The sequence below is a fragment of the Drosophila melanogaster genome, chromosome 3L (genome assembly GCF_000001215.4).
Source record: "Drosophila melanogaster chromosome 3L".
Taxonomy (NCBI): domain Eukaryota; kingdom Metazoa; phylum Arthropoda; class Insecta; order Diptera; family Drosophilidae; genus Drosophila; species Drosophila melanogaster.
In genome coordinates this window covers 9,624,165-9,636,210 of record NT_037436.4, presented here as the reverse complement: position 1 = coordinate 9,636,210, position 12,046 = coordinate 9,624,165, and the positions used below count along the sequence as shown (strand labels likewise).

At 44.6% G+C, this 12,046-nt stretch overlaps 4 protein-coding genes across 14 annotated transcripts in view; 2 read left to right on the top strand and 2 right to left on the bottom strand.

Annotated features, from left to right (window-relative positions):
- fry (furry) overlaps positions 1 to 4,377 on the top strand; it is a 47,270-nt gene extending 42,893 nt beyond the window's left edge. For 3 of the 8 annotated variants that reach the window (NM_001259771.1, NM_001274709.1, NM_001259770.1), the window contains 7 exons: positions 24 to 530; positions 898 to 1,524; positions 1,778 to 1,807; positions 2,287 to 3,246; positions 3,308 to 3,553; positions 3,612 to 3,978; positions 4,038 to 4,377. In NM_001259771.1, the coding sequence (NP_001246700.1) occupies positions 24 to 530; positions 898 to 1,524; positions 1,778 to 1,807; positions 2,287 to 3,246; positions 3,308 to 3,553; positions 3,612 to 3,978; positions 4,038 to 4,222 (2,922 nt within the window). In that variant the 3' untranslated portion in view covers positions 4,223 to 4,377. Of the gene's footprint in view, positions 1 to 23; positions 531 to 897; positions 1,525 to 1,777; positions 1,808 to 2,141; positions 2,190 to 2,286; positions 3,247 to 3,307; positions 3,554 to 3,611; positions 3,979 to 4,037 lie in introns of all 8 variants that reach the window. The other 5 variants (NM_168357.3, NM_168356.2, NM_001274708.1 and 2 more) reach the window with 3 other exon arrangements.
- A 38-nt stretch (positions 4,378 to 4,415) lies between these two features.
- On the bottom strand, positions 4,416 to 7,535 carry Cyp40 (Cyclophilin 40). Of its 4 annotated transcripts, NM_140081.3 has the most exons (6): positions 7,391 to 7,535; positions 6,108 to 6,149; positions 5,909 to 6,052; positions 5,587 to 5,831; positions 5,073 to 5,393; positions 4,416 to 5,018 (listed from the first exon to the last, which is right to left on the bottom strand). In NM_140081.3, exons 3-6 carry the CDS (start codon positions 5,988 to 5,990, stop codon positions 4,515 to 4,517), a joined length of 1,152 nt encoding a protein of 383 aa, NP_648338.1. In that variant the 5' UTR covers positions 5,991 to 6,052; positions 6,108 to 6,149; positions 7,391 to 7,535; the 3' UTR covers positions 4,416 to 4,514. The 4 variants fall into 4 exon arrangements, with proteins under 4 accessions (NP_648338.1, NP_729517.1, NP_729518.1 ...); NM_168354.2 differs by having other exon boundaries at positions 5,909 to 6,149; NM_168355.3 differs by lacking the exon at positions 7,391 to 7,535 and having other exon boundaries at positions 6,108 to 6,239.
- On the top strand, positions 7,018 to 8,895 carry Or67b (Odorant receptor 67b; the record flags this gene model as incomplete). The annotated part of the gene is made up of 10 exons (NM_079283.5): positions 7,018 to 7,154; positions 7,215 to 7,314; positions 7,377 to 7,515; positions 7,576 to 7,770; positions 7,831 to 7,935; positions 7,990 to 8,158; positions 8,210 to 8,315; positions 8,377 to 8,478; positions 8,533 to 8,688; positions 8,743 to 8,895. 10 exons carry the CDS (start codon positions 7,018 to 7,020, stop codon positions 8,797 to 8,799), a joined length of 1,266 nt encoding a protein of 421 aa, NP_524007.2. The 3' UTR covers positions 8,800 to 8,895.
- CG3335 (uncharacterized protein) lies at positions 8,890 to 11,974 on the bottom strand. The gene is made up of 4 exons (NM_140080.2): positions 11,839 to 11,974; positions 9,529 to 11,786; positions 9,348 to 9,470; positions 8,890 to 9,298 (listed from the first exon to the last, which is right to left on the bottom strand). Exons 1-4 carry the CDS (start codon positions 11,872 to 11,874, stop codon positions 8,959 to 8,961), a joined length of 2,757 nt encoding a protein of 918 aa, NP_648337.1. The 5' UTR covers positions 11,875 to 11,974; the 3' UTR covers positions 8,890 to 8,958.
- Positions 11,975 to 12,046: the final 72 nt, after the last annotated feature.

Below are 12,046 nucleotides of genomic sequence, written 5' to 3'. Positions count from 1 at the left end.
AATGTTTTTTATCAATTTTGTAGGGCTGCACACACAGTGCCACGTATGAACCCACCATTACCCTGCTGTCCCAATTCGCACCGTTACTGACCCTTCCCGTTTGTGATCCCACCCAAAGCTGCGCCTTCCCCATGAATGTAATCGCCCTGTTGCCCTACATGTTGCTGCACTACGAGGATGCCAATGAAATTTGCATTCGCAGTGCAGAAAACATTGCTCAGGTTTCAACGGAGCTGGGCGCAAAACTGGAGAACCTGGGCACTGTGATGACACTCTACAGCCGAAAGACCTTCTGCAAGGAGTCGTTTCAGTGGACCAAGTGTGTGGTCAAGTACCTTCATGACACCTATGCGCACATGGGACTCCACATGGTGGCGTTTCTCATCGAGGTTCTGGAAAAAGGGCCGCAGCAGGTGCAGGTGCCCGTACTGAATGTTATTCACTGCATGCTACACTACGTGGATTTGTCGGCGCCGCAGGCTCAGAGTATAAATGCCGACTTGCTGAGGGCGATTGGAAAATATCTGGATGTAAGTAGAATATAGAATATATGTATATGTGTATCTGGTTATTTCCCTCGTCAGTGCAAACAAAAAATCAGTTTGAAGCACCCTCTATTAAAAGTAAAGCTATCTCATTGAAACTTTAAACCAGTACATATTATTATTATGTCATAAATCTGCCAAATGATAAGTGCATTTTGTTTATTGTAATTATTCTGCCTTTATGGGCCAACATCTAATCTAAATAACCGAGCGAGCTTCAAATTAAGATTATTGTTGGTGGGCACTTAAATAATTTCCAAAAAAGAAAACATGGTGTGATCAACCAACATTATTTATTACAATATTTAAGCATGTATCAAAATGAAATACTGAATTCTTTTAATACTTTTAGACGGCTTACTGGAAGGACTCGCTGAAGATCCTGAAGCTGATCGTGACCCGGAGCTCGTCCCTGCAGGTGGTGCCACCCAGCGACGGCAGCAGCGCCGGCTTATCGTTCTCTTTCTATGGCGCATATCCGGACTCGGATATGTTCTGTAAAAAGGAACTGGCCGGTCGCACTATGGAGTTTACGTTCGACGTTTCGCAAACGCCACTGATCGGTCGGCGCATTCTGTTGAAGACGGAAGAGCCGGTAGCCGGCGGAGCCGTCTCCACCACGGGCAGCTCCTCGCTGAACTCCACTCTGACAAATGCTACCACTGTGACGGTGGCGCCCAGTGCTGCCCAGCAGCAAACCAATGTCCAGATGCAACAGCAGCGTGCCAACACCAATGTGGCGGCCCTGGCAGCCGCAGCAGCTGCCCAACACCAACAGCAGCAGCATGCCATCGGAGCTGGCAGCAGCGTGGTCGGAACACCCAACTCGCCGCGTCGGAGTGCCAGCCTCTCGCCGGCGGATACGGTGCCACTGAGCGGATGGAAACGACCCTGGATGTCGCAGTGTCGAGTGCGTGAGTGTCTGGTCAATCTGCTGACCACCTGCGGGCAGCGCGTCGGCTTGCCCAAGTCGCCATCGGTAAGTGTTGCCCAGGATCCAAACAGCCGACCGCTTGTACATAGCCAGGTGCATGCCTTAGGCTCCCCTAGAGCTCCCCTCTTCTCATGCATTTTTGCAATTATCAATTGTGCAATTATTACCTCTAACTCTTTTTCTTTCATGTAAACAATACCAAATACCAATACCAAATCCAATACCAAATCAAAAACAAACTAACACGCATTATCATCATTAACCAATCAATCTGATACCAAAATCGAAACATATCTAGGATGATTTCATAAACTCAATTTGCTCAAAGGTAAAGGACACGTTTCTATGTGCCGCGTCTAGTTTTGCTTTGTGTGATTTTAGTTCTCGCATGTGGTAGCTATACAGAAAAATTGTTGTCATTTTGAACTTGATATTTTCAGTTGAATTACAATATTAATATCATATCAAGTACTTGTTGATATGAAAATTACAAAGATTATTGATCATCATTTTTGTTTTTGTCCTGTGTTCCATTCCACACAATCGAGTCACACAAAAATACCGTCATTTTGCTTTTCTATTCCGTTGTTCCGTTCGCATGTGGCATGCTTTGTTTCAAACTGTACTTTTCGTTTATATACTCTTTATCTAAACACATTTAGTCGTTGAGCACGTCACTACTAACCGGATCGATTGCGACCAGACAAAGCGTAAGCTTTATCTCAATTACTCTTCTATACTATTCATCTAAATGTTAATCGCTATCTTTTGTAAACCTAACTAATCGCTTAACCTGGACATATATAGGTGATCTTCAGCCAATCCTCGGATCTGATGGAGCGCCAGTCTTCGGCCGCATCGTCTACGGAAGAAACTTCCGGTCCTCAGGGTGACCTGAGCAGTGGGTCAAGGCGCGACGATGGTCAGCCCGATTTTACCGTCTTCAAGGACTTTGATTTCCTGGAGTACGAGGACAGTATTGCCGGTGAATCCACGGACAACTTCAACTGGGGAGTTCGTCGTCATCAGCTCTTCGAGGGCGATGAGGATCGCTTGAATTGCGGCAGTGGCATTGGTGGCTCCATTAAAGGAGGTCACTCATCCGCCTTTGAGGACAGCTTCAGTGATAAGACTCCCATTTTGAGTAAGAGGAAACGACAGATTGCGGACGATTCATCCGACGAAGAGGCTGAATCGGAATCGCCTTTGGACGAGGATCATCGACAGTCGTTCCTGAAGTCCGGGTACAGTGCTGTGCCCCCCACATCATTGAGTCTTCGAGAGCGCAGGCGACGCAACTCGGTGTCGCGAAGCGATACCAGTGGATCCAGTGCTGGGGATTTAGGTGACCTTACACCCTGTAATGCCTCGCCACATCTTCCGGGAATCATTCGATTCTCCGCCGCCATTCATGATGAGGCGGAAGAGAACTGGCGTCGCCAGGTGCAGGCTTTGTTGGTAAATCAGCCATCGGCCCACACCTCGGAACTACTGCAGCAGCTATACAGACTGATCAAGGAGCTTACTTTCAAAACGGTCAACATTTCCAAGGAGGCGAAGAAGTTCTTTACCGGAATTGGCTCACAACTGGGCAACAGGATCTCGCTTTTCACGGATTTGCTCAGTTCTCGGGCTGATCCTCCTCAGGTTTGGTGCAGCGAGCTGCAGGCAACCTCACCCAAGCTCTTTGAGACGTTGCGCTTTAATGTTTTGGAGGTGCAGGAGCATTTGGAAACCTTCTTCGATCGTAAAGATCAGGTTTTGGAGGTATACCTACTCATTTATAAAATAGGATGGCATTTATCTAACGAAATTGTCTTGTTCATAGTGTTTGGATGCCGTGAAGACAAGTTGCAAACTGTCGCTCTTCAACGAGGCGGATGTGGCTGCTTCTGGGCTGGAGTTGCCAAGCACCTCCAGTATAGTCTATATGCCCTTCGATCCAGCTTCCACTGAGGTGGTCCTCGACTTGGGCCGCTCGCTTTACAAACTGATGTTCCAACTTTTGCTGCTCATCGAATCAAATCATAAGATATCCTCGAATGTTGTTAATCATTTCCGTATGAATGAAGACGTGAGTGAAAAGACTGAACTTTATTGAGAACCAGTTGTAATAACGAATCCTGTTGCAGATGCACGACATATCCGATCTCTATGCCCTGGTACGCGATGCCCTGGTGCGCTATATCAGCGAGGCCGAACTGGATTGCTTGGAGTCATCCACTTCGACGGAGGGCGAGCATACACCAACGCCTTCGCCTGGCTTGCCTATGACCCCAGAGGAATTCGAGGCTGTCCTTACCGAGCACATCGATCTGCAGCGCTGGCCCAGCGCCATAGCTCATGTGCGACAGTATCGACGGATTTCAACTCTCAACGCTAGCGGTTATCAAAACGTTACCATATTTAGCTATAATAGCGCGGACAATCGACAGAAGTGGGATGAAATTTCCGTGATACTAAATGCTTATGCGCATGGTATTATGAAGGATCGCACAGGTATGCTAATAAGACAAAGTTACAAGTGCTCCGTAACTAAAAGCTTTTTACTCTTCCAGCAGAAGCCTTTATAGTATCCAAATCCGACTCGGAGGTGTTCGAGATCTATGCCATTCTGTCGGAAAACTTGTATCAAGTATCCAGCGCTCTGACTAACATGGAGATCAGCATGAAGAGCTACTCGGCAGGCAGCGCATCGGGCAATTCGCATCGCAGCGAACAGGACATTGTGACAAATCTTTAAAGTAATCTGTAAACTAAGCTAATCGCAGAAGTAGGCTCCCTTTTATATGTAATCTTTTAGTGAGTAGGCAGCATATTAGACACTGCGGTGTACGTAAGCGATCATTACAATGTAAGTTAGGTACGATTCAATATATTTATCAATTACAGCACAATACGTTTATACTTTCCATTTAAACGAAAACTTGCACATTACCTTCTTGTGGTAAACCACTGACTTGGTAAATCCAACATTTATTTATTAATAAGTATTTACATTTAAAAAAGCCATGAAAATGGTGACTGGCTGCCAGCTAGGCAAAAAGATTTTTAAGGGCATTTCGTTGTTGTCGGTTGTACTGGGCCAGGAGCTGCTTGGTGCTGTTCAGTTCATTTAGGATCTGTTTATTCTCCGGCAGGAGATTGTGAGCCGTTTTCAGATCGTTTATGGCCTCCTCGTAGTTGCGCAATCCGCGCTGCGCCTGGGCGCGTCGATAGAAAGCCTTGCTACATTTCGGATCTAGACGAATGGCTTCGTTGCAAACTTCTCTAGCGCTCGTATAGTTGCCAACTTTTAGGTCCACAGCGGCTGCATTAATGTTGTTTACCACGGAGAAGCCGTCGACCTTGAGCAGATCCTCATCTACAAGGTGTTTTTTGAGAGGATTCAGCTGCTGCCAACCGAACTGTCTGCTCAGGTAATGATAGTATCGATTCGCCTTGCGATATTTTGCCCGTGCTTCGTGATAGCGTCCAAGCTGATAGAAGTGATTGCCCGATTGGCGAATGCCCGTGAGAAGTTCCACCGCCCCATCTCCCTGTTGCACAACAAGTAGTGATATTGACGGATTATATATGTAACCATAACTCACTGTGAACTTGTCGAGCTTGCGCGGCCAGTCTTGGGGATAGGCAGGCAACTTGTCCGTCGTCTCGTCGTTGCACTCGATGCCCCAGTCCTCGTTGTGAGCTATCTCTCCGCAGTCCCGTATCACGATCGGCGCCGTGGGATCGCCCTCGTCAGTGCAGTTTTGTTCCATTTCAGCTACGATACCCAGGCCGCGTAAAACACGACCTACGACTACGTTTGTTCCATTCAGATTTTCACAGCCCGCGGCGGAAATGAAAAACTGCGAGTTGTTGGAGTTTGGCTTGCCGTAGTTGGCCATGCTGACCACGCCCTCTTCGTTGTGCTGTGGGAGATTATCGGTTATATGATATGGTTATAAAAGATATGCATGAATGATGCCATTCATGTCAAAAAATTTTGATCTTAGTATAAGTATTTAAGTATTAAAGAAAATAGTTTAATGCATTTATAGGCGGTTCTATTGGAAAAAAGAATGTGGAGATATCCGTGACCTCTTTTTGTAAAATGGAACTTACTGAGAGTTCGAAGTTCTCGTCATCGAAAACTGGTCCGTAGATGCTCTCGCCGCTGCTTCCATCGTTCTTCACCACATCCCCACTCTGGACGACGAAGACTCGCTTGATCTTGTGGAACTTTGTGCCCTTGTAGTGGAGCGGTTTGCCCAGAGTACCGATACCACATTCGCCCGTGCACAGGGCACGGAAATTTTCCGCTGTCTTCGGCACAACATCCTTGCGCAGTTCAATTATCATTCGACCCGCTGTGACATTATATATGTACGTGTGAGTAACAGATTCAACTAGTTGGTTGGCATGGCAATGGTCAGATTCCACTCACCATCCTCCTTGCCAATGGAAATGTCCAGGTAGACCAGTGGATTAGTTGATTTCACCGCGCGGAGCAGCTTGCGTTCTTCCATTGTTGCCCTTAGGGGCGGGCCTTGGCTGATGTGACTTATCACTGCCCGCCAAGTACTCCAGACTAGTTCAAACTGATATTATCACCCGATTTCTGAGTTGCGAATAAAATTGTTTACCTTATTTCACAGTGTGACTGTGTGGCGATAACGGCAAAACACCTGCAACTCGCAGTAGACAACGAATGCAAGACAATCAATGTAAATTTACATTAGTAGAAAAAAAAATGTACTTATTCGAGTCGAATGTATAATTTAAAGTAACGGACAGAATTTTCAAAAATAAATGTTGTCTTTAGTTGAAATATAATTTTTGCCATTTAGAATAGGATTTCGGGGAGGATAAGTATCAACTAACTGTTTTTATGTTCATAAATATTAAGATTTAATGTTGATTGTATATATATATTTGAGATGTCCTGATGACAATTGCCGATGTGAGGTTGAAGTAGAAATATAGAAATAGCAAGATTCACCCATGAAACGTATTTTTGTAACAATTTTTGAGTAAATTTAACGTTATTACAGAGTTAGCTGAAATATTATCTGCCCTTTAGCAGCATATTGTTGCAAAGTCAACAAAAAAACAGTATGGTTGAAGCTTTTATTCAAGTGTTTAATAATATATATATATATATATATATTTTTGTCAAAACACAAGCCTTAAAAAGTAAATAAGTCTCGCGCTTAGAAATTACTTTAATTTTAAAGATGTATTAAAAGTCAAGGCGATGTTCCCTCTTACTCGATATTGCTAACACTAATTTCATTATTAGCCTTTTTTGAGGCCTTTGTAGCCATGGACCTTCGATGAGTTCTAAATTTTTAATGCTTTTGAGTAACGCCCATCCAATTTGTATAATTATTTGTGTCTCCTATCGAGTTGCACAATAACCACAACGAATAGCAAATTATTTTGAAGGAACCATATAATTTGGGAAGCCTAATTGAGACCCAAACGCCAATGCAAATGCATAAAAAGCGTAGGATACGAGCTCTCTTCAATTAGTACAGGATTCATCAATACGGAATGCAGGACCAACTGGATCACGAGCTGGAGCGGATCGACAAGCTGCCAAAACTGGGGCTTCTCTGGGTGGAGTACAGTGCCTATGCACTGGGAGTTAATATTGCACCGAGGAAGCGTAGCTCGAAATACTGTCGATTGTATGGCTTAACCTACTATATAAAGATTGTTTTTGTTAAATTAGGGTCTTTCTTATCCAGAACTCGCATTTTGGTGTTGATTGTTAACTTGAGTATAATCTACAGTCTCGTCGCCTTTATTATGGAGAACTATATGATCTCCTTCGAGACCTACGTTGAGGTTTGGTTTAATGTGCCTTATTCCTAATCTGCGCACTTCTAATTCTTTATATATTCTATTAGGCTGTTTTGCTTACCTTTCAATTAAGCGTTGGTGTGGTTAAGATGTTTCACTTTCAGAACAAAGTGGAATCGTGTTCCCAACTAGTGTTTTCTACGGAGACTGGAGAGGTATTAAAGTCCCTGGGTCTTTTTCAATTGGGTAAGACAGTAGAGTCAGTGATATCTGTTCTTTAATATGTTCGAAACATTTCAAAAACAGATTTGCCGAGAAAAAAGGAACTGCTGAGCTCAGTTAGTTTGATTTTGCTTAACAATTGGATGATAATCGATCGTCAGGTGATGTTCTTCTTCAAGATCGTTTGCATGCCTGTTCTATACTATTGTGTGCGACCATACTTTCAATATATCTTCGATTGCTATATCAAGGACAAGGATACCTGTGAAATGACCTTGAGTAGGCAAACTAAGGGTACCACTTCAACATTCTGATTTAATTAATATATGTATATTACAGCTTACCCGGCAATTGTGCCTTATTTGCAATTGGGAAATTATGAATTTCCTTCCTATGTGATTCGCTTCTTTTTACTTCAATCTGGTCCTCTTTGGTGCTTTTTTGGTGGGTCTGCTAAGTTATTAACTTGAATAATAATTAAAAAACTTTTCCCTTAAGCCGTTTTTGGCTTTAACAGCCTTTTCGTGGTCCTTACCAGATATGAGTCTGGTCTGATAAAAGTCCTAAGGTTTCTGGTCCAAAATTCCACCTCGGATATCCTGGTTCCCAAGGACCAAAGAGTTAAATATCTTCAATGTTGCGTGAGGCTTTTTGCTCGCATATCAAGGTGAGAGGATAGACTTCTTAAAACTAACTCTTCAAACCACTTTTCATTTAGCCATCATAATCAAATTGAAAACCTCTTCAAGTATATCATCCTGGTTCAGTGTTCCGTTAGCAGTATTTTGATCTGCATGCTGCTCTACAAGATCAGCACGGTTTTGGTGAGTTGATTGATAAGCTATAGAATTTACAAATCTTTTTATTTAAAAATTGTTTCATTAGGAAGTGGGCTGGGTGTGGATGGGCATGATTATGGTCTACTTTGTGACCATAGCTCTGGAGATCACTCTGTACAACGTGAGTGCACAGAAGGTGGAGAGCCAGGTATATTATATTGTATAATTTCAATTTTTATGTAAGGAATTATTGTATTTTTAGAGTGAACTGCTGTTCCATGACTGGTACAACTGTAGTTGGTATAATGAGTCAAGGGAATTCAAGTTCATGATCAAAATGATGCTGCTTTTCTCACGCCGAACTTTTGTTTTAAGCGTGGGTGGGTTTACAAGTCTCTCCCACAAGTTCCTAGTGCAGGTATTGTATTGAAATTGTCTTTTATTTCATACCATATTAAGATTCCACTTTCAGGTCTTTCGGTTGAGTGCAAACTTCTTTCTGCTCCTGCGCAACATGAACAACAAATAGGTTTCCTAGTACTTACTTGGAACTATTTCGTTATTGCGGTTACGGATTCGATAGTAACTTGCAGTTATTAAAACAGAGTCGTGCAGTTTTGTTCATAAAAATAACAATTTCTATTTATTATATCGTGTTCTTTCTACACTTTCAAGCTACGCCTGAGGCCTATTGCTCCTCCTCTTCGTCGTCATCTTGATTTGGCTGCACACTGCCCTCCACATCGAAGAAGGATTTTCTACTGCGTTTGGCCGCAGTGGCCGCTTGACTGCCATCGAATTTGGCTGCCGTTCGCTTGCGAAGCTCCTCCACGTCCTGGTTGTCGTCGTTGGCGCTCCACTCAAGCACCAAACGACGACCGTAAAGATGCGTACTGGCGCTTAGGGCGTCGAAGGCGCGTTTGGCCTCCGCCTTGGACATGTAGTCAACGAAACCGAAACCACGATGCGCATCCTCGCCCGTGGTCGCCTTTTTAGGAATACGTAAGGATCGCAGTTCGCCAAAAGCCCTAAAAGCACGGATTAGAATTTTTCCTAACCGGTATGACCTATACGTACTTGAATATATCTCGAACCTCGCGGTATTGTGCCTGGAAGGGAATATTTCGCACCAGGATTTTGGTTCCCGTTTGCTTCTTCTGTGAGGCCAGTCGACGTTGTGCGCCATCATTATCTTGGGTTCTGGAAAAGATTATCCCATTAGCAAAGAAAAAGTAAAGTTCGGTTTTCCGAGGCTTACTTGAGCACACGATCGCTGCGCTTCAGTTCCACGGGATTACCATCTATGTGGGTGAGCTGCAAGTTCTTGAGAGCGTGCTCTGCCACTGAGGACTTCTTGAACTGAATGAAGCCGTAGCCAAGGGACTTGAATTCCCGGGGATTCTCGGGATCCCTTCGCTTAGCAATTTCAACAGTGTGAATGCTACCCAAATGGCGGAAGTGTTTCTCAACGGTTTCCTGTACGGTTTTAAAGTTAAGGTTCCGTAGAAATAGTGTTGTATTCGGTTCGGGTTCATCATCGGCATCCTCTGCCCTAGAATCCTCCTCGTCAGGTTTCGCATCATTTACAATCGGTTTCTCCTCTGGCTTTACCTCCTCCTTTGGTTTCGGTTCCGATTTGGGAATCACTGGCTCTCCACTAAGGGTCTTGGTAAAGACCTGCTCGGGAGCCCACTCCAAATAGAGTGGGGCATTCTTGAATTTACTGTAGGCCAACTTCTTGAAAGCTTGCCTCGCCTCCAAAGGATCACAGTACTCGATAAGTGCCGTAACCCCACTGGGAGGAAGCACAATCCTGCCAATTGGGCCAAATCGACTAAAGATGGGGGTAATCTCTGAAATCTCTGTGGCCGCTGGCAAATTCTTGGCTAGTATAACAGTGTTAGAACGTTTCTTTGCGGGCTCATCAAATGCATCAAGACGAACGCCTTCTTCCTCCAGGAAGCGCTTCATCTCGATGACGACTTGGGTTTCTCCCAAAGCCAAGCGCACGGCGGCACTACTGCCACCATCGCTTGTGTCCAGGATGCGTTCCTTTGAGGTCTTGAATTGCTTGGCGAGAATTTCTGCAACAGCATTGGCACCCAGAAACAATGTGTTCCAGCCAATTGGTTTTTGGGCGTTCTTCTTGAGTTTCAAGGCCTTCTTTTCTTTGAATGACAGACTGGCATCGTTTTCATCCAAATCCTCTTTCGGATTCTTTTCGATGTCCTTGCTGGGCAGAAGGTGCAAGAGACGGCCATGGAAATCAGTGCCATCGAGGGTATTAAAAGCCTTTAATGCGTGCTCCGGCATCATGTACGTAACTGTACCAAAGCCCTTGATTTTTCGCGTTAGCTTGTCGAGGGGCAAGTTAACCTCCACCACGGGACCGAACTGCTCGAAAAGCTTGCGCAGATCCTCTTCGGTAGTAGTGTATGCTAGATTACGAAAGAATATCCTCCCGGACTCGGAGATGTCATCTTCTTTGGATAAACTGTCCTGCTGATGCTTCCACTTCGCATTGCCCGCATCGACGGCGGCTGGTGCCAATGGTTGTCCACTCTTGCTCGCTTTGGTCACCTTGTTCTTCTCTGTAAAGTCGGAGAAGAATACTTGCTTGCCCTTGATGAAACTCTTGTTTTTAAGCATTCCCTTGGCCATGTCTTTCTCAGTTTTAAAACCCACGTAGCAGAAGCCGTGAACTTTGCTGGGCAGCCGAACGGAGTACGGTTTCAGGGGCTTGAAAAACTTTAGCACCTCCTGGCGCTTGGTGTTGTATGGTACATTGTGTATTTTAATGGTGAACAGCTCCAAATTTGATTTATCCGCCTTGGCTTTGGGTTTCTTTGCAGTAGCTTCGCCGGATGTGGTTGCCATCAGGGATTTCATATACTCAAGATCGCTGATGGGCTTTTCGGCCAGTTTATCGGTGTCTTCTTCCTCATCTGCCTCATCGCCTGAGCCATCCTCATCTCCTGCATCTGCATCCACTCCACTGTCATCTCTGGCAGCTCGAGATTCTTCCTGTTCCTCATCATCCTCTTCTTCGTTCTCCCGATTTTTATTTATACCCAAATCGTTTCCCCACAGCGTTCGCGACTTGTCATGCGCCTCTAGAAACTCTTGGAATTCCGGATCGTCTTTGTGTCTGCTCAAAATTTGGTCCACCTTGTCAACTTTATCTTTCTTCTTCTTTTTCTCAGACTCCTTAGCCTTGGCAGCCGCCTCCCTTTCCTTCTCCTTCAATTTGTCTAGGTTCTTCTTGCTGTCCTTGGCGTACTTGCTCCAAGATTGTGGCTTATCTTCGCTGCCCAAGGCAGCACAGGATTCGACGCGCACCCGGCTGGTCTGAATGCATGTGTTGTCAAAGTGCCGGATGGCCGATTGGGCCTCCTCCTCGGTGCTGTAACCCACGAAGCAAAATTGCCGAAACTTTCCATCGGGCGTGTATTTTAGTTGCAGATCCGTAATCGTGCCCTGGGCACCAAAAATCTGACGCAGTTTGTCTTCGGTGATCTACAATTTCAGTTTAAGTAGATGCTTTTTTTTAACAAGTCTACATACTCACATGCTTGGGCAGCTGTTTGACTATAATTCGTGACATCTTTTGTGGCTAATTTGTCGGTCTGCAGCTAAAAACTCATTTAAGAAAACTTTTGTTTACAAACAAATTGAAACAACACGTGCATTAGATATGCAAAACGAGCGATAGTAGCATCAGTAGTATCGAAAGTCGAAATTTGTATACTATCGAAAAGTCTATCGTTTCATCGACT